This window comes from Mytilus edulis, chromosome 10 (genome assembly GCF_963676685.1).
Source record: "Mytilus edulis chromosome 10, xbMytEdul2.2, whole genome shotgun sequence".
NCBI lineage: Eukaryota > Metazoa > Mollusca > Bivalvia > Mytilida > Mytilidae > Mytilus > Mytilus edulis.
This window is the reverse complement of record NC_092353.1, coordinates 30036535-30055660: the sequence shown is the minus strand read 5'-3', so window position 1 is coordinate 30055660 and position 19126 is coordinate 30036535. Positions and strand designations below refer to the sequence as shown.

The 19126-nt window shown below is 31.8% G+C and overlaps 1 protein-coding gene across 1 annotated transcript in view; it reads right to left on the bottom strand.

Annotated features, from left to right (window-relative positions):
• Positions 1–664: 664 nt before the first annotated feature.
• Positions 665–19126, bottom strand: part of LOC139490858 (von Willebrand factor D and EGF domain-containing protein-like) — a 29362-nt gene continuing 10900 nt past the window's right edge. Inside the window, exons 5-18 of the mRNA XM_071277935.1 lie at positions 18526–18788; positions 17276–17365; positions 15348–15704; positions 13584–13669; positions 12290–12353; positions 8530–8724; positions 7809–8005; positions 7138–7423; positions 6304–6453; positions 5804–6002; positions 5170–5360; positions 4605–4868; positions 3754–3929; positions 665–1437 (exon numbers count right to left, since the gene is read on the bottom strand). Coding sequence (XP_071134036.1) covers positions 1356–1437; positions 3754–3929; positions 4605–4868; positions 5170–5360; positions 5804–6002; positions 6304–6453; positions 7138–7423; positions 7809–8005; positions 8530–8724; positions 12290–12353; positions 13584–13669; positions 15348–15704; positions 17276–17365; positions 18526–18788 — 2600 coding nt within the window. The 3' untranslated portion in view covers positions 665–1355. The remainder of the gene's footprint in view (positions 1438–3753; positions 3930–4604; positions 4869–5169; positions 5361–5803; positions 6003–6303; positions 6454–7137; positions 7424–7808; positions 8006–8529; positions 8725–12289; positions 12354–13583; positions 13670–15347; positions 15705–17275; positions 17366–18525; positions 18789–19126) is intronic.

Here is a 19126-nt window from a genome sequence, read left to right as displayed (position 1 = left end):
ACACTTCATTCAAAACTAAGTATTGAACAACGTCTACCACACCACAACCGCTGTTACAAAATGTGCTCTGGAACTGTGGAAAACCTGCTCAACAGGTTCATAAAGATTCCTCTTTATTCTGGCGCATCTATAATGTTGAGATGAGGCAGGTTTTATTATATATGTTGTATGCTAAATTTCAAATTCGATGGAATAGACCATAAGACAAACAATAGTACACAAAACACAGCATAATAAATAAAAACTAAGCAACACGATCCCTCACAAAAACAGTGGGTGATACCAGGTGTTCCTGAAGATAAGTAGATCCTAATCCAAATGTGTTGCTCATATTAATACAAACTCAGCGAAAATTCGGTCACTTTTGTGAAAAGAGGACGGGATTGTAATTAAGACATAAGAAACATATCCGTTATCCTCTGTGAGACGTATATTCCATAACGTTCAACCAACTTCATTTTGGACTTGTTGGTTCAATAACTTCCTTGTGTGCAGCAACCCTATATCATGGAAATCATGATGGGAAATACAAGCTCGGGAATATCGTATCAATGGGGAGATATATACTCCGTATGGAATGCACCGATTTCATTCACGTATATTCCATATTACTGTTTTAATCTAGTTAAGATTAGATTATTTTAAAAGGAGTAACAAAAACGTGTTGCAACATTATGTATGTGTGTTTTATATTTTATGACAATATTACAATTCAAGAAAATTGACGTCATTACAAAAGTTAATACATGATATCAAAATTTAACATTGAAATAAATGTAAAACATAAACCAAACCAAAAAATGTAAGTAACATAAACACAACAAATATGGGTTAAGAGAATGTTGAGAGCATCAATTATGTAATTAAAATAAAAAATGCTTTTTTTTGTGAAGAACAAGGATATAAAATTGTTATGCAAAGGTAGCAATGTGTTTTTTCGGATATTCTAAACCCGAATCAATTTCAAAATATACTAAAAGTTCAGTAGCCTTAAATAAAATTAACACTTGCAAGTTGTAGTTTTACACTACTTGCATTTATAAATGAAAAATTATATAAATATCATCTTTTGGCAATTGGGAATAAAAATTAATATGTTGAAACCATTGACCTTTGATAAACCGTAACTATTTGTAAACAACTTTACTAAGATTTCTGCTACAGTCTTTCAAAGTCAGCAAAACTTACACATCTGCAAAGGGTGGTTATCATTATGGTACAGTTTTAGCATTTTAAGTTAAAACAAATGTAAATTGATAATAAAAAAACTATTTCAAAACACTAATATGATTAAAATGATATCACAGCATTCGACTAATATAAAAATGTTAAGAATAAACACGCATATTTAAAGTCTAATAAGGGTATTTGGTAGATTTTGGAGCTTGGTATATAGCACTTTGTGACAAATCCGGCGTACTCATCCCTGTTTTCTGTCTGAAAAATAAGATAATAGCGATTGTACATTATAAATGTGGGGTATCTGTGTTTTTGATAAAGAGGTATCGACACTTACTACCCAGCAACGTAATTTTTGCCATAAGACAATGTCATGTAATTTTTTTGACAGTGTCTTCCATTTTAAGTTGTATGTGTTTCATTTATATAGTCGATTATACAGTTGGCGTAAGTTGTTTGTTTGAAACAAGAATACTTAAAAGAACAAGTAATTGAATGACACTAATTCTTTTTTATTTACACATCAGTTTACTGATTTATGATAAAAACCAGACTTCAATAAAATTGAGAATGGAAATGGGGAATGTGTCAAAGAGACAACAACCCGACCAAATAAAAAACAACAGCAGAGGGTCACCAACAGGTCTCCAATGCAGCGAGAAACTCCCGCACCCGGAGGCGTCCCCCAGCCGGCCCCCAAACAAACATACACCAGTCCAGTGACAACGAACGCCACACCAATTTCCAAACTGTACACAAGAAACCAAAACCAAAACAATACAAGACTAACAAAGGCCAGAGGCTCCTGACTTGGGACAGGGGCAAAAATGCGGCGGGGTTAAACATGTTTGTGAAATCTCAACCCTCCCCCTATACCTCTAACCAATGTAGAAAAGTAAACATATAACAATACGCACATTAAAATTCAGTCCAAGAGAAGTCCGAGTCTGATGTCAGAAGATGTAACCAAATAAAATAAACAAAATGACAATAATACATAAATAACAACAGACTACTAGCAGTTAACTGACATGCCAGCTCCAGACTTTAATTAAACTGACTGAAAGATTATGATTTCATCATATGAACATCAGGCACAATCCTTCCCGTTAGGGGTTTAGTATCATACCATCATAACATATATGAGAAGAACATAACCCGTGTCATGCCAACAACTGTTTTTAGAATAAATGTGTTTAGTTCCGATGCAAAGACCTTATCAGTGACTCAATATTAACGCCAACATATGCAATCTTTACTGACTTGACAACAGTATCGTAATTATATCCCTTCTTAATAAGTCTATTCAAAGGTTTTGTAAGTTTCTGAGGTGAATACTGACACCTTTGTGCTTTATAAAGAATATTACCATAAAAAATTGGATGTGAAATACCTGAACGTATTAGAAGTCTGCATGTTGAGCTATATTTACGAATGATGTCTTTATACCGATGATAAAATTTAGTAAATGTTTTGACTAGTTTGTGATATCGAAAACCCTGGTGTAATAATTTTTCAGTAATACATAAATTTCTCTCATTAAAATCTAAAACATTGTTACATACACGAGCGAATCGTACAAGTTGAGATATATAAACACCGTAAGATGGTGACAAGGGAACGTCACCATCTAAAAACGGATAATTAACGATAGGAAATGAAAAATCATCCCTTTTATCATAAATTTTAGTATTCAGCTTTCCATTAGTGATATAGATATCAAGATCGAGAAAAGGGCTGTGGTCATTGTTAGTATTAGCTTTATTTAAAGTAAGTTCAACAGGATACATTTCATTAATATACATACTGAAGTCGTCATTATTGAGAGCCAAAATATCATCCAAATATCTAAAAGTATTATTAAATTTGTTTATCAGATGTTGTTTCGATGGGTCTTTGCTTATTTTTGTCATAAATTGTAACTCATAACAATACAAAAACAGGTCCGCAATAAGTGGTGCACAGTTAGTCCCCATTGGAATTCCGATAATCTGACGTTATACGGAATCCCAAAGCGAACAAATTAACATAGTTTTTTTGTTTATTGCTACTAAAAAATGACCTAAAGGAGTTTGAACATGTTTCTTTTACAAATTTGCACTAAAGACGGATCAATATTATTGTAGTTATTGAACATCGTATCTCCCAGTTCTGTACAATACGTTATTATTCAAAATTTGATTTGTACAGCAATGTATAAAGGTAAAAGCCGGTTGCTTATCAGTAGCTTACTTGCTATTACTTTGTGCATCAGGAATACTCAAATTCTCTGATTTCGCACTGTTTTCTCTGACCTATTTCAGACTGTCAATCATACTGTTGTTTTCGTATATAGTTAAGTGTATTTTCGTGTATTCCTATAAATCGCTCGTAAATCATATATCTTTTGTCATTTACAGATTTAAGTATTAATAACCGTACTCGAAAATCATATTTTCACCATTCATACGCGTTTTTTAAGCATGTTTTCTTACAATTGTGCTTTCTTATAAAGTATCACAAAGAAAACTTTTTATCCGTAATAATACTGATACAAACAAGGAACTACAATTGTAAATCTAAATGAAACAGTACCCTTTTCGTAGCATTAACTTTGCAAAAACTACAATGGCAATGGCTGTGAAGGCTATACCACCTAGAGCTGCTCCAATTATCCATAGCATACTCTTGGAAGTGTTTGTTGTGTCAGTATTTCCACACATTGTACTTGACAGAGAATAACATTTATCTTGAATAACGCAAATATTATTCTGTAAAAAAATATTTATATTAAAATATGAAAATTTCAAGATACATCATTTAAAATGCTCATAACTTATTATTCAAAAGATTATTTTATTAAAAACAATTGCAATTGAAAGTAATAGCGAATGCCATACTTGACAATGTAGAATTAATGGTAACGGCAATATTTTGTGATGGTCAAAATATATTTTCTTATATTAGCATAACAGGGGTAATTTATGTGAAGTTTCATGAAGAATTTTATAACTTTAAAAGTTTTTACATGTTTGCTGTTTACATGTCATCGGCAACAATTTTGAAAATCTAAAGATGGATGGTAATATGCACACGACAGGTAAAAATTATGTAGAATATTTAACATTTCTCAATGTTTACCAAATTTTGTCCCGATGATTGCTGCAGTCTTTCAATTACGGCAAAACTTACACATCTACAAAGGGTTGTTATTATTATGGTACAATTTCATAAAGATTGCGCCAGTCATTAACGAAAGTAAGACGGAAAAAGGGCAGAAGAGGAATGAAAAAGAAGCATACAATATCAATATGAAAAAATATCAACACTATCAATAAACAGCATTGCGAGTTAAACAATAATCTATTTGCAAAAGTTGAAATTAACCAAGTGATTTTTAAAGTTGAGTTTTGTATCTTCCCATTAATGTTAATATGAAATATTACCTTAGGGTTACATTTCATACTGGTTCCAATTATCTGACAATCTGAACACGCCGAATCATAAATGATTACTGGTATCTGATTACTGAATGTGTTTCCATTGGATGTGATAGATATCAAAAATGCTTTTGGCGACAAAGGTTGTGTAGATCGGCGTTTTCTGTTTCCCAGATTATCTGGAAGCGGGCATGTGATTTCGGCAAATGATTCCATTCGTGCAGTGAGTAAATGGACTGTGTCTATATGACCAGGATTAGTGTGATTTAACTACAATATGTTTATCATCGTTTAGTATGGTATATCCAATTTGAATACATGAAAATACTATTAAATCGAATCAACCTTTTTTCAAATAAAAATATATAAAGTGTATCTTTGTTGAACAGATAAAAGTTGATGACGGTACATGAATATCAAAAATCTAAAAAACACAATGTACATAGTCCTATTTGAAAGGACCAGTAAAATATGCCAATTCGTGTTTTACTTCGCATATACAGTTTTAAATGTTGGATATCAATACAATCAATCGTAAAGTTCATTAAAAAACATTATAGTAGTAACTTACTTCTTTTTCCTGTAAGCGGCATTGCAGAGACAGACTTTTATGAAAGTTAGATCCAAAGACGGGAACTTCCATGCATACTGTTTTGGTAACATCACATTTATTTTCTTTGAAGGTTGCAGTCAATGCTGCTGGCTTGTTTGTGCTGACAGAACAATCATCGCCTGCATATCCACTGAAACACTGGCAAAAACCTATTAAAATATTTCTATTTGTTTATTTATTTATAAATATACGCTACGTAACTAAGGTATATTATACGAACATGTTTGACTTTTGTATTTCGGGGTTTATATTTAACCTAACAAACTTTTACCAAAATCTGCGATGCAATAGTCATTAAATCGTATTATAAGGATCTTAGTTACAGATGAACAATCGATCATTAAAAAAAAATATTTTAGCAAAAGCTCATCAAAAGAAAACACACAAATGTAATAGCCACAACCATTGCCTATATGAACCTGATATCATGTTCAATATAATATGACAACATGTCTAATATCCCTTGCACTTCAAATAAAATTAACATTCTATTGATAAAATATTTAGTATATTAGCAGTTTGGAGTATCATGAAGTATAATAAGCAATGCATTGTGAGCAGTTTAATTCTAAAGTGCCATTTTTTTTCTTACCGTTTACACAACTTCCTCTCTTTGTCATGTTAACATTGCAGTCATTTGGGCAATCATTTTCAACTATATCATCCAAAAGTGTAGTTCCTGCGGTTTTTGAATCCTGTCTCCAAAGTGAAGTATTCAGTTGCACTTCGTTAATACACGAAGATTTAAAAGCCCGAACTGATTGCTCGGCAAAATCAGTAGCGCCTGATACCTTTGAATTAATGCAAATAAAATATAAAAGTCAATTTATAGTACAAAATGTAGGCCATTTTATTATTTCATAATACACGTTTTGCTCTACCATATTTTGAACGTGATTGTGGTCAAAATCAAGATAAAACTTTGAAAAAAAGTATTCTCAATCTTTCATCTCCCTTCTCCATTACCAATCCCCCCCAAAAAACGTTTTTTAATGAATCACTGATCTATATATTCATTTTATAATTGATACAATCCAATTACGTAAGTATACTTATATGTGTGTCGATTACTGATAAGTGGATATTAATTACCCTTATATCATTGATACAGCCTTTGACAGACAAAGAATCTTCTAAACCCTCAACAGCGCTGCATTTTTTATATGTCTCAGATTCATGCAGGACTTTAGTACAATATTCCAGTGCTGTCGATTCGTTCCATCCGTTTTTCCATTTCAAAACCTACAATGTAGATAAACTTAAACAGTGGTGTGTATGCTTTCAATCAATTACTGCACTTAGAAAAGTACTTTGATATCCGAATTGTTTGTCCTATCCATACAACATATCTAGCAAATATCATCAAGTGTATATTTAAATGTGACCTGTTTTCACCTTGTATTTGTTTAATTTGTCTATAATATTGTGAATTTTGACGGGAAATTTCTAAAGCAATTTGTAGTTTACTATGCCTGGATAATTTATACTTTGGATGGATTAATTTACCTCGCTGCGATGTTTTTTAATTCATTTATGATGTGTGATCGCTGTCTTGAACTAGCAATCGATCATCTCAGAAGTTCTGTTCAAAGTTAAAGGTCTCACTGTCTCACAGTCGACGAATTGCAATAAAAAGTAAAATCACAAAAATACTGAACTTAGAGGAAGATCAATTGGGAAAGTCCATAATCACATGGCAAAATCAAATAACAAAACGCATCAAAAACGAATGGACAAGAACTGTCATATTCCTGACTTGGTACAGGCATTTTCAAATGTAGAAAATGGTGGATTAAACCTGGTTCTGCTTTTCCTTTGTTTGTGATTTTATGCTGTATATTAATACACTTCGGCCTTTGTCCTTGACTTATTGGTGGGGTTGTTTTTAGACTATCAGAGGAAACCCCATTTGAATTAATAACTCACATCAGAAGGTGCGTCTTTATACACAACTTTATCAACATGCACATCAAAGTCTTCACCCTCGTCTATTAAAGATGTATCTCGTTTATGCCGAAAAGCACACATCTTAGGGCCCCATGATTTAGGTTGACAAAGTGAATAACTTTCTTTCCAACTGCAGTCTGCCCTGTCATTTAATTCAAATTTTGCGTCCTTGATTGCGTCATGAACACATGTACAATAAAAAAATGGTCTGCTCAATCTTTCATTTCGGGACTTCAGAACGAAAAGGCTGTCGATCGGGTTAACACTGTAATATCAATTCGATCATTTGTTAATCTTAGGAAACAAAAACAAATTGTTTTGTACTATAATTCTGCTTTCATATGTGTTTTAATAGTTTTTACCCAAATCTGCCATTATCCAACCAAAATATTTATTTTAATTTAGACTGCGTTAGCCATCTCCTACTTAATGCAATATGAAATTCTTTAAACAATTTTAGATAACTTTGATTCTCATTCCTACACCACATATGGTTTTTTTTCATATAAGAAGATTTAAAAGATATGTGAGACGAGACTTTAGTTCTTATTGCTGTCCATGTCATAAAACAAATGGTTAAATATCTTTAAATAACTTAGTCAAATTTAAAATTGATTTTAAACATAAGGAAATAGAATATAACTTCTGACCTCCAATGTTTTTTAAAGTTCTCGTGTGAAATTATTTTTCCATTTCTATCAACATAATCATCGCCCCTTCTCCCATTGAAATCTCCACATAATCCATGTGAATTTCCAATTTCTGCAGTAGACGGAAACACGTCTATATCCAGATATCCTTGTAGTCGAATTGAAACTTTTACCCTCGTCCCTGTCGGAAGGTGAATCTGGATATGATAAGATAAATAGCGAAATTGATGTTCACAGATTTATGAGTGATATAGTAATACAAACATATTGCCATCATAGTATCAAAACGTATAATATTTACTTTTTCTGGTTTTCTCCAATTTCTATCTTTTTTAATGATGTGTTCATTTTTATGCAATAGTCAACATAGAACATGATGAAAAGTGACAATCACGTATACTAAGAAAGATCTAAATGGAGTATGATTTATTTTTGTTCGGAAATTGGTCTGAAAAAGAGGGAATCTGTCAGAGAGATATTGCATCAGGAAAGTAAAAGCATTTACACGAGATTGAACAATAAACGAATCAAAACTGTTTTTTTAGACAATTTTGTTTAAACTACAAATGTCAAATTTCAATCTGCAACCACGGATATTAGAACATTGCCAGTTCTTTAGAATCTACTTTCAATTGATTTTATTTTTTAAATAAGTATTTTCGCGCGCGCGCGTGTGTGTGTGTGTGTGTTTGTGCGTGTCTGTTGGGAGGGTGAAAAGCACCTCGTATTCCCTGCCTTCATTCCGTTCAAAAATCTCTAAATATGCTCCCCGACTTTTATCACAGTTGAGCCGTCGAATAAACCATTTGTTACGCTGGTCACATCCATAGATTATGAATACATCAGAGGCAGCTTGAACTGCAACAGCGCAATTCACAGTCATACGGCCTCGTAAAGGTTGGTGAATAACATGGACCTAGAAGACATGAAAATAAAAGCTCTTAATAGAAAATCACGTAGTTATTCCATTCAGAATTATATATATAGTGTAAACTTATTTTATTGTTCAAAACAAATGGACTAGACACAAGTTTTTATAATTAGTTCCGTCTTCTCCATAATAAACATGAATATACATTATATTTATATAGCACATTACATGAATTTGTTATTTTCTAATAAGCATGAAGGCATGAAAAATAGTTAGATAAATCACAACTATTGTTATTATAATACTTATACACAAAAATAATAGAAACGGCTCAATGGATATCAAAAGTTCTAATTTTGAATAATCAAACACACCCAAACGATCAATCCAAAGAGAAAACACCTACTGATATTAGTGTGGTTTTCAATGACATTCTACTTACCTGTATAAGTTGGAAATAGTAACGTGCAATATTGTGAATATATATTATTGTGATACGGATATTAAACTCTGGCGTTTAAAAAACCGGATAAAGGGATGACAAGTACATATATTTAATGTAAGAATCATTTTTGTATTAACTTCAATAATTGAAATCCATTGAGGCGAAACATTATGTTTACCGTTATGAACAATAAATCGATTAAGTTGAGTTTTAGTTTCTTTTATATATTTATGTACTGCAGAAAGTATTAGAAAATTGTCATTTGTATCTAAGTTATCATTACCAAACAATTACAGATAAAATGTAACAGGAATGTCTAAGTGGGTCAGTTCAGTAAGCATAACATTTCTTTGCGGTGCAAAGTTATTACAATATAATAAATAGTGTTCAACTGTTCAACACTTTCACTAGTGTAACCACATGCACAATATGCATCATGTACTAAATTAGCCTTGTAGAAATCTGCGCTAAGTGCACTGCACTTGTTGCATAGCCTTGCATGTAATATAGATAGCAGATAGTACCTAGGAAGTTTTACATTATGAAAAACAATTGTTGCAATTGTAACTTGAAAGAAGAGAAAGTAGGAATTTGACGAATATGTAAATCTAATTCTTTCCACAATGTTATAGAAGATGGAAAAAAGACTGTTGATAAACTGATAGACGGTTCAGTGGTATATTAATGTTATGTCTATTTAGCAGGTTATAATTAGTAGTATCTGATTTATACGGAGGAGCCAATGCTTGTAAATAATCCAGTGTTTGGTTATTTACAATTTTATAAAACATGGTCATTTTTTTAACTTCCCTTCTGACACTTAATTTCTCCCATCCTGTCTCTCTATACATAGAGTTGATACTAGCATAACATACTGAACCGGTAACTATACGTGCAGCTTCAATCTGAATCTTTTCTAACCGTTCGGAATTTATTTGCCCACAGTTGTTCCAAACTTCAGATTATTATTCCAAAATAGGACGAATAAAAATCATATAAATCTTTTCAAGATATTTCCGTTTTAGTCTAAATGTTAGTTTCCTCCGTACATTTGCTTGTTTTGATGTCTTCTCTATCAGTTTATCAACATGTTTATTCCATTTACAGTCACTACTAAAAATAATATCTAAATGTTTTGTGTATCTACAGGAGCTATTGAGACTCCACCAAAATCAAAAGTAAGGACGTTCTGAATATTCCTAGTATCAAAAATTATGATATCTGTTTTATTAGGAGTAAATTATAGCATCCACTTTTCAGACCAATTTTGCAAATATCTAGATCAATATTTTTTAAAGTGTGAAGGCTTGTAACATTGGGTGCAGTGTGGCCAATAGATGTGTCATCAGCAAAAAGTCTACTAAACCCATTTAGATCATCTGCAATGTCATTTATGTAAATCAAAAATGATAATGGACCATGTACCGACCCCTGGGGCACATCATCTCTTAAGCAGTCACTTATCTTTCATAACCACTCTTTGAGACCGTCCCGATAAGTAACTTTTCAACCAACATAATAGATCCCCATTAATGCCATACTTTTTGAGCTTATATAATAGACCTTTGATCCAAACTGTATCAGAAGCTTTACTTATATCCACAAATGTTATACTAGTAATTTGCTTGTCGTTTAGTGACTTTATAATATGATTGTACAACTCAATCTATTGGTGGGTAGTAGGATATTCAGGAATGAATCTCGATTAAAACTTGTATAATAGATTATGTGAATGCAAATGATTAAAGATATTTTTAAAAACTATTTTTTCCAGAAGTTTGCTCACAAGAGATAATAAAGAGACAGGTCTATAATTTGAGGGCAAAGATTTATCACCACTTTTAAATAATGAAATAACGTGTGCAATTTTCCACTGGTTTGGGAATATTTTATCCCGTAATGACCTATTGAATAATAAACATAATGATTTTGAAATTTGGTTTCTGACAGCAAATAACATTCTGTTGCTTATAATATCAGGCCCCACCGTTTTATCAACATCAAGTGTGGAAATTATATCGTGCACGTCTTGTTCACTGACTACAATCGATGACAGGAAATCAGCACCACGATCGTTAAAGGCCGGTAAATCCTTATCTTGATTCTCCAAATAAGCTATAGAACAGAAATATTTATTCAAAATTTCAGACTTTTCAGAGCTCTCATATGCCAAATTATAATTTTGATTCGGGTCCTTCAAATGTGGTTTGTCATGAACAGGCCTGTCGCTTTGAATGTGCATATTAATAATCATCTAATACTGTTTCATATTCGCCTGTTTGATTTCATCTAAATTTTCAGTTAAACTAGCGTAAAAGTGTTTTTTAGCCTTCTTTTTCATGTTATTAACTTTGTTTCGCTATAGATGATTTCAAACGTAGAAACAATCTACGAAATCCGTCGCGCTTGCGCATTTCACGACGCAAGTTAGAATTATACCAAATTTTGTCATCACACCGCACTACAACGTCTCGTGTAGGTATACACTCTGATGCTATACCAAGGAGTGAATTAGTGAAATTAGTGCAAGCAACATTTATGTTATCTGCGTCAGAAATCAAATGCTCCCAATTTGTCCCTAACAGCTCTTGATTCATGAGGTCAAAATCCCCATTTTTATAATCCAAAATCTTCCGTTGATAAGAACGACTACTTGTAAATCCGCAATAAATTGTGACATATGTTTCATCGTGGTCACTGATTCCTCTATCAATAGGTATTGTTTCTTTATCGACAACAGGTATCGAATCTTTCACTAAAATAGGATCAAGAAACAAAGTGTTACCTGTACGTGTATCAAAGCACCTCGTATTCCCCGCCTCTATACCGTTCAAATAACTCTAAAATGTGCTCCTCGACTTTTGAATGGCTGTCTGGTATCTTTCGCTCCTCTTTGATATCGATCATTTTCCTTCTTAATATCCTTGCTTATTATATATCTAAATGTTTTTATTGTATTGTAATACATGTGTTCGTATAACAACAACCATTTGTAAAGATATTCAATTAAGCCCTTATGATCACCATTCAGATTGATTCAGTACTGAATATCATAATTTAGAATACATATATGCAATGTTATGCGATTAAAGTAACACCGTCAGATATAATAGTTATCAATGTTTCAAACATGTTTCATGAACTGACACCTGTTTCTGTACTTACATTGATAGATTTGTTCTTATGTGCATACAGGACAAATTCACCAGTACCATAATGACTATAAAAACTGCAAATGAATATTTATTTTTATAAATAACATTTTCAAATGAAGTTGTGATACAGAACAAAAGCCCTAAAAAGGTAGTAAATAACAAACTTACAAACGAACTTCGAAAGACAGAAGATGTCAAAGGCAATACAAAAAGACAACACATCAGTCAAAGATAGAACCGAAGAAATTAAAAAAACATATAACATAATAAAAAAAACACGCAAAATATGATTGAGCAACTCAACCCAACTCTTTTTGTTCTTTTTTAATTTGTGTGTTTGTAACAGATCATAGTTAATTTCAGATACATTGATTCATATCGTATGAATTAAACCATTAAGGTTTTAGTATGTATTGGAATGGCATAGTAAAAAATATAAAAAATACCTAAAAACTTAAGAAGTTAGTACTTGAGGCTTTTAAGACTGATAGACTCATTGAAAATTATTTTGGTTGAAATATAGTCAGGGGAAGTTGGACATACCTCTTATATTTGATGAGTTTCCCTCAAGTTTAGTTTGTACCTCGGATTTGGGTTTTTTTTTCTCAATTGATTTATGAATTTCGAACAGCGGTGTACTTCTGTTGCCTTTATTTGTCATTTATACTTATGCAAATGGTGTCTACTTTCGAATTAATTATCCTTAAAACTTGTCATTAATCATAATGTGATGTTCTTAAAGTTCCCCATCGTATTAATAAAATGCGAATCCCCAAGAATACTCTCTGATAACTCCTCAAAAGCCTCTAAATTATACTTACTAATTTGTAGTATTAATACAAAAAATGACTAACAAACATTCTTTATCAAAACTAATACTTATTGGAAATATAAAGGAGTCTTTTTTATCAATTACAAATCATATAATATTGATAATGAATGCTATTCGATGCTAAAAGTTTAGTAAAATAGTATCAAATAAAATGTAGTACGCAGATTAATATTTGAAGTAACTGATATATGTAAATTCTTTTAAAAATCTTTCAATGTTTATAATCTAAAATCTTTGATATTCAAATTCCGGAATGTTTCATAGAGGTTCCCTGATATAGCTGATATTGTTGATAGTTTTCAAAACAAAAGAAAAAAGTTGAAGGTAAACCTAAACAATTACTTAAGTAATCTGACCCTCAACTGTTAGCTGATAGTTTCCATTATCTAAACCTCATTATCAAACACACAAAATCATTGCAATGCATATGATAAAACGTTGTCTGCAAGCCAAAGCATACTCATTACATTACCTTCCGTCGGAAGTATGGATGTTTGGATCCTCATTTGACATACAGTGAGCATAATAATTCTTTGTTACGGGATTTCTAATTAAAACCTGCAATGCAATTTAAACTCTTTTTATAATATATTGATATTAAATAAATCAGGGCGAATATAGTTTACCGATGTTCTAAATCTATTGATTTTTTTAGGATGAGAAAATTCAACATAACATAAAACACTGAGGGAATGTATGAATACACAAATTTGCAATATCGGTTAGTGAACAGGCGTTCGTCTGTTCCCATTATTGCATCACCAGCCTCTCGATTTCACACTCATTCAAAATCTTAAAATCGGGAATAGTTCATAATCGGAAAAATTACAAATCAAACGACATTTTTTTTAAGGTGGTACCTAACACTTTCACTAAAATTAATTTGGCTCGTTTAATTTTCATAAAATTTTGACAAAGTATCTACTTTGACCCTTTAACAAAAATATAAAAATTTCTAAAATTTTGAACCAACCATTTTATCAGAAAAATTACACTGGTTATATAGCAGTTTGACAAACACCGATATTGATCACTGTGAAGCTTAATATTCCCTTTACAACACAACGTAATTAAAACGTTTAGCTGACTTTACAGAGTTATCTCCCTGTAGTGTTAGGTACCACCTTAAGTACCAATGCCAAGTTAGGAGCTTGTAGTTCAGTGGTAGTTGTTGGTTCGAGTCTGAAGTAATTGTTTTGCGTATTACATTGTTATGTTATAGATAAGGCCGTTAGTTTTCTCAATTGAATTGTTTCATATTTTCCATTTCGTGGCCTTCCATACGGTACGGGTTTTTCTTATTGTGATGGATAGTTGTCTCATTAGCATCAAACCACATCTCTTTATTTCTATATTAATATGTATCTGAAGATATAAGACTGAATATGTATGAACTTTATGTTAATAAATATTAAATACAAATAGGCACGAATTATCTGTTTTCAAAAGAGAAAAAAACATGAGCTACTATGCACGTAATTTGAATTTCAAGATAAAAAAAAAGTACTCGATGTCCAAACAATAAGAGGCAATTGTATTTTACCGATAGTCCACACTCGTTTACCATTTGAAATGTTCTCAACAAGAAACATATTAATCTTCGGGAATAACATGACCTATTAAAAGAGCTGGATGTGAACATGTTGTCAGCGTAAGTATATTGTGATATGCATGCATCAATCGCTATTTCATAATCAAACAGTAACTTTACATTAGGAAAATAATTTCTGATCGGACGACTATTCTAGAGGTACTAGTTTGGATCTTATACACGATAAATGTGCCTCGTTAGATAAGCCAAAAACAAATATATAGCCCCTGTTCGTCATTAAGACTGTAACGTTTGTGTAGGGTTTTTGTTATCAATTAAGAAATTAAGCAAGATTAAATTAATATCAACAATATTTTACTTGATGAGAAGCTTTGCAGCTATGTATTATGTGATTCAGACGTATGAACATTCCGGAATTTAGGTTGTTCTTTTTGTGTACCCTTCTTAATTCAATGTAACTTTAGACAAAATTATTATCGATTGAACATACTTTCCCAAGCTGAGAGATGAATCAGGTGTAAAAAGTATGACATAATTTTACATAGAGGTATAAACGACTTTTTGAGATTTTTAAAGGTTTATATGCATCAACTACAATCAAAACATTCAAGCATTCTGGACTAGAATAGAATCCATGACAAAATCATTTTTTTCTTATCATTTTTGCTATTTGAAGTGGATTACCTTTACATCTGGGACTTCTAGATTTTTCCATAACGAATCAATGGTTCCAGTTGTACACCTTAACTTAACAATTGCTGTATAATCAGACTGGTACTTTGGATTTCTCAGAGTTGTTACATACATTGATGTTGGACTGTTCCATCTCCATCCATCCATAACTAGACCACAAGCCGACGGAATTGTAGTTGTACTACGGTTACAGGCATCACTTCCAACCTCTATGAAGTCAAGCATTTCAAAACTTAATTTACATCGGTTAATTACGTTAGATCTAGTATAACAAGCCACGGGAACCGTCGACACTATCTGTATTTTAGCACTCTCGCCAGCAAAAACGGTCACTTGTGGATTAACCAGCTAAAATTGAAAAAAAGGTTATTAAATACAAACCTTTCATTAGCAAACATGTACTTTTATAATAATCATCATGTGTATGTTGTCTTTTGCATTATTAGAAATTTAAATATATTTTAAATCATATTCTAGTTGATGGAACAAGTCTGTACATTTCAGTTCATATCAATACATGTTAACAATGATACATGTTAACCTGTATCTGAAAAAAAATGAAAACAAAACTTTTAATAATTTAATACGTCCGGAGCGCTTTTCTGGATTCACTTTCATCGGGAACGCCCAAAGTCAAATATTTGCTAAGATAATGGATATTTGAACACTCTAAACATCATTTTAATGAAATAATATGAATAGCTATAAATCTAAAATGATGTTGTAGGAGGTTTGATTTCCTTTGTTTTAGTAGTAAGATGTATCGGATATGTTTTTCGACCTTTTTAATACACAAACTCATCATATGCTGAAAGTCAATGTGACATGACTATATACTGAATGGTTTGTGAATAGGTAACATATGACATTACATATATAAATCTTGTCTTTACTTGCAGTAAAAGTATGGGTGCCACGTTGAAAAAGAAAAAAAATATATTTTATACCATTTGAGGCATTGTTTTCGATTACATCTAATATATGAAGGTAAGGGGACAAGAGAAGAGATTGGCTTATTAAGTACCTTTAACGTAGAGTTTCCTTTAAGGGTATACAAAAAAAGTTTTGGTCGCTTATGCTTTTTGGAGTTTATTTCGCCCTTTATCTTAATACATAATACTACAGTAGTTCACATTTGTAAAACAGAACAAGAGGATATCGTTTAAAAATGTCTTTAAATCGTCCATTACTTTTGTGGACCACAAAAAAGTTGCTACATTGTAAAGGCATGTATGACCAGCAATCCATCGACCCTTCAATTTAATAAAACCAAACATTTTCTTGTTCTCAAATCATGTTGCATTGTATACGCTAAAGAGGTGTCACTGTAGATGAATAGAAAGATATCATCATCTATGATCTTTACTATATAGTTGTGATATATGATTGCCAATGAGACAACTTTACAACAAAGTTCAAATGAAGTGGATGTAACTAATTAGATGCAACCTATAGCCTTCAACAATTAGAAAATCTCATACTGTATAGACGGCCATAGAAGGCCCCGATATGAAAAATATGAAACATTTCAATTTAGAAAACTAACAGCCAAATTTATAGCAAAAAATAATGTATGTCTCTTGGGGCTTTTCGTATACAATATTTTCGACCATTGTTTCAGGTTTTTTTTAATTAGCATCTCCTTCCCTGCATCAGCTTTCGAAGTCTGACACTCGGTACCTTTGTAGTCGGTACTACATCACTTTGTGGTCTGTAAAATAAACTGATCACTTCATTTCGTGAACCTGTATCACTGGCATAGTTACAGGTAGACGACGTGGGCGAATTGAACGATAAATTACAAAGATGAAAGATGAATATTGAAAGAAAAACCTTAGCGAGATTGAACCTATAAAACTGGTAAATATATAATAACTCGTATCTGTATGCTAGATTTCATTTTATAACATAACGTTTACCTTAAGTCCTGCATAAAACTCATCACTCTCTTGATACAAACTAGGTATTGAACCTGGACTTCTTTTCTTTACTCGTATCAAGCATTTCACCTTAAATAAGAAATGTTAAGTGCATTAACAAATTGATTTACTGCTTGCGATAGAGGGTCTCCGTAAGATAAAATATTAGTTGGATTATACTGTGCTACCATTACAAGATTTGATATTCAAATATGATGAGGAAATATCTGTGTATGTAATTGTTGCTTACATTTATAAAAGGAGGTATGATTTCGAGACATTATTTGGTTTCTGAAATTGTGAAAAAAGTAAAATTATGCAAGCCCTTCAAAATAACGTTATCCGTTGATCAATGAACAATTGGTATAATCTGGACACTTAAATAAAACGGTAGCTTGTGATTTTAATTTGACGTCATAAAGATTTCGAAATCCGTGTATTTGACATAAAAGAGGGACGAAAGATACCAGAGGAACAGTCAAACTAAATAAACTGACAACGCCATGGCTAAAAATGAAAAGGACAAACAGACAAACAATAGTACACATGACACAACATAGAAAACTTAAGAATAAACAACACGAACCCCACTAAAAACATAACATCGCAAAGATTATGAGCCATGGCCTCAAGTTAAAAGAAATGGTACACACAATAATATCTTTGTAAAAAACATCGATTAACAAATCTATTGTTGAGTAAAGCATTATATCACAACTAGACATTACGGATTTTTTTTCAAAATAAGGCCATTTTGTATTTATGCACAAAATAAAAAAAGTTGGCTGCAATAATGCCAATATGCAGACACATGTTAGAAATCTCCATACTAATATCTAACTTTTTTAATTTATTTTTAAAGGATGCAATACGAAAGATTTTTTTTGAAAAATCATCAACTATTGCAATTGTTTTAGCAATAAGTTGTTTTGGACTTCGAAGTGACATATAATACTACATTTATGCATTTAACTTTAGACTTTATCTCTTTTCATTTATAAATGCTATTTGTGTAATTATCTGACAAGATTGATTGATTTTCAACGTTTACAATTTAAGACAGAAAACAATTACTTGTCACAGCTCATTTTGTCAATGTATTTGCTTAAATTAGGGGCACTGTTTGTTTTTTTATAATAAACTTTAAAACTATCAAAGTTCCCAGTTCTAACAGTAATTATTAGTAGGATCTTTATTTATAATATTTAACAAAATATTTTCGTTCGATATTAATATTGAAATAGTTATACCTTAAATCCAAGTGTTCGCCCAGTCACTGTCCAGTCGCTTGCTTTGAGTGCACCTCTTGTCAAGATCTCACTGTAAGATAAGTTTGCTGTGTTTGATGGAATTTCGGTACCGTCGATCATATATTTGATATCAAATATCATATTACTATATCTGTTATAACTACCAGTGCACCGAAAGGTCAGTTGTCGTTGTGGTGAGTAAAGATCTGTATTTGGAATATGCGGATTAATACGTGGTTTAACGTTGAACGTGACATCAGCCTCTACAATAAGGGAAAAGAACATAAGGGGAGACACAAATGTTTTAATTAATTTTCATGAATAAGACAGTTCGAAAGGTAATTTATCCTCAGAAAACCCCACAGTATCAAGAACAGTTATGAATAATGTATGCAACATAAGTCTACCGATGTTGAAATAAATCCAGAAAGAAGACAAACCATGATATCAAACAAAAACTAAAGACATAACTAAAAGGAACGAGACCGAGTACATCAACAGGGTAAGCTTCTCTTGCTATGTTCAAATCATGTGTCATGCAAAATCGACACTTCCTTTTAATTTAACAGAAGTTATTATTTTTATTTACCTGTCATGATTG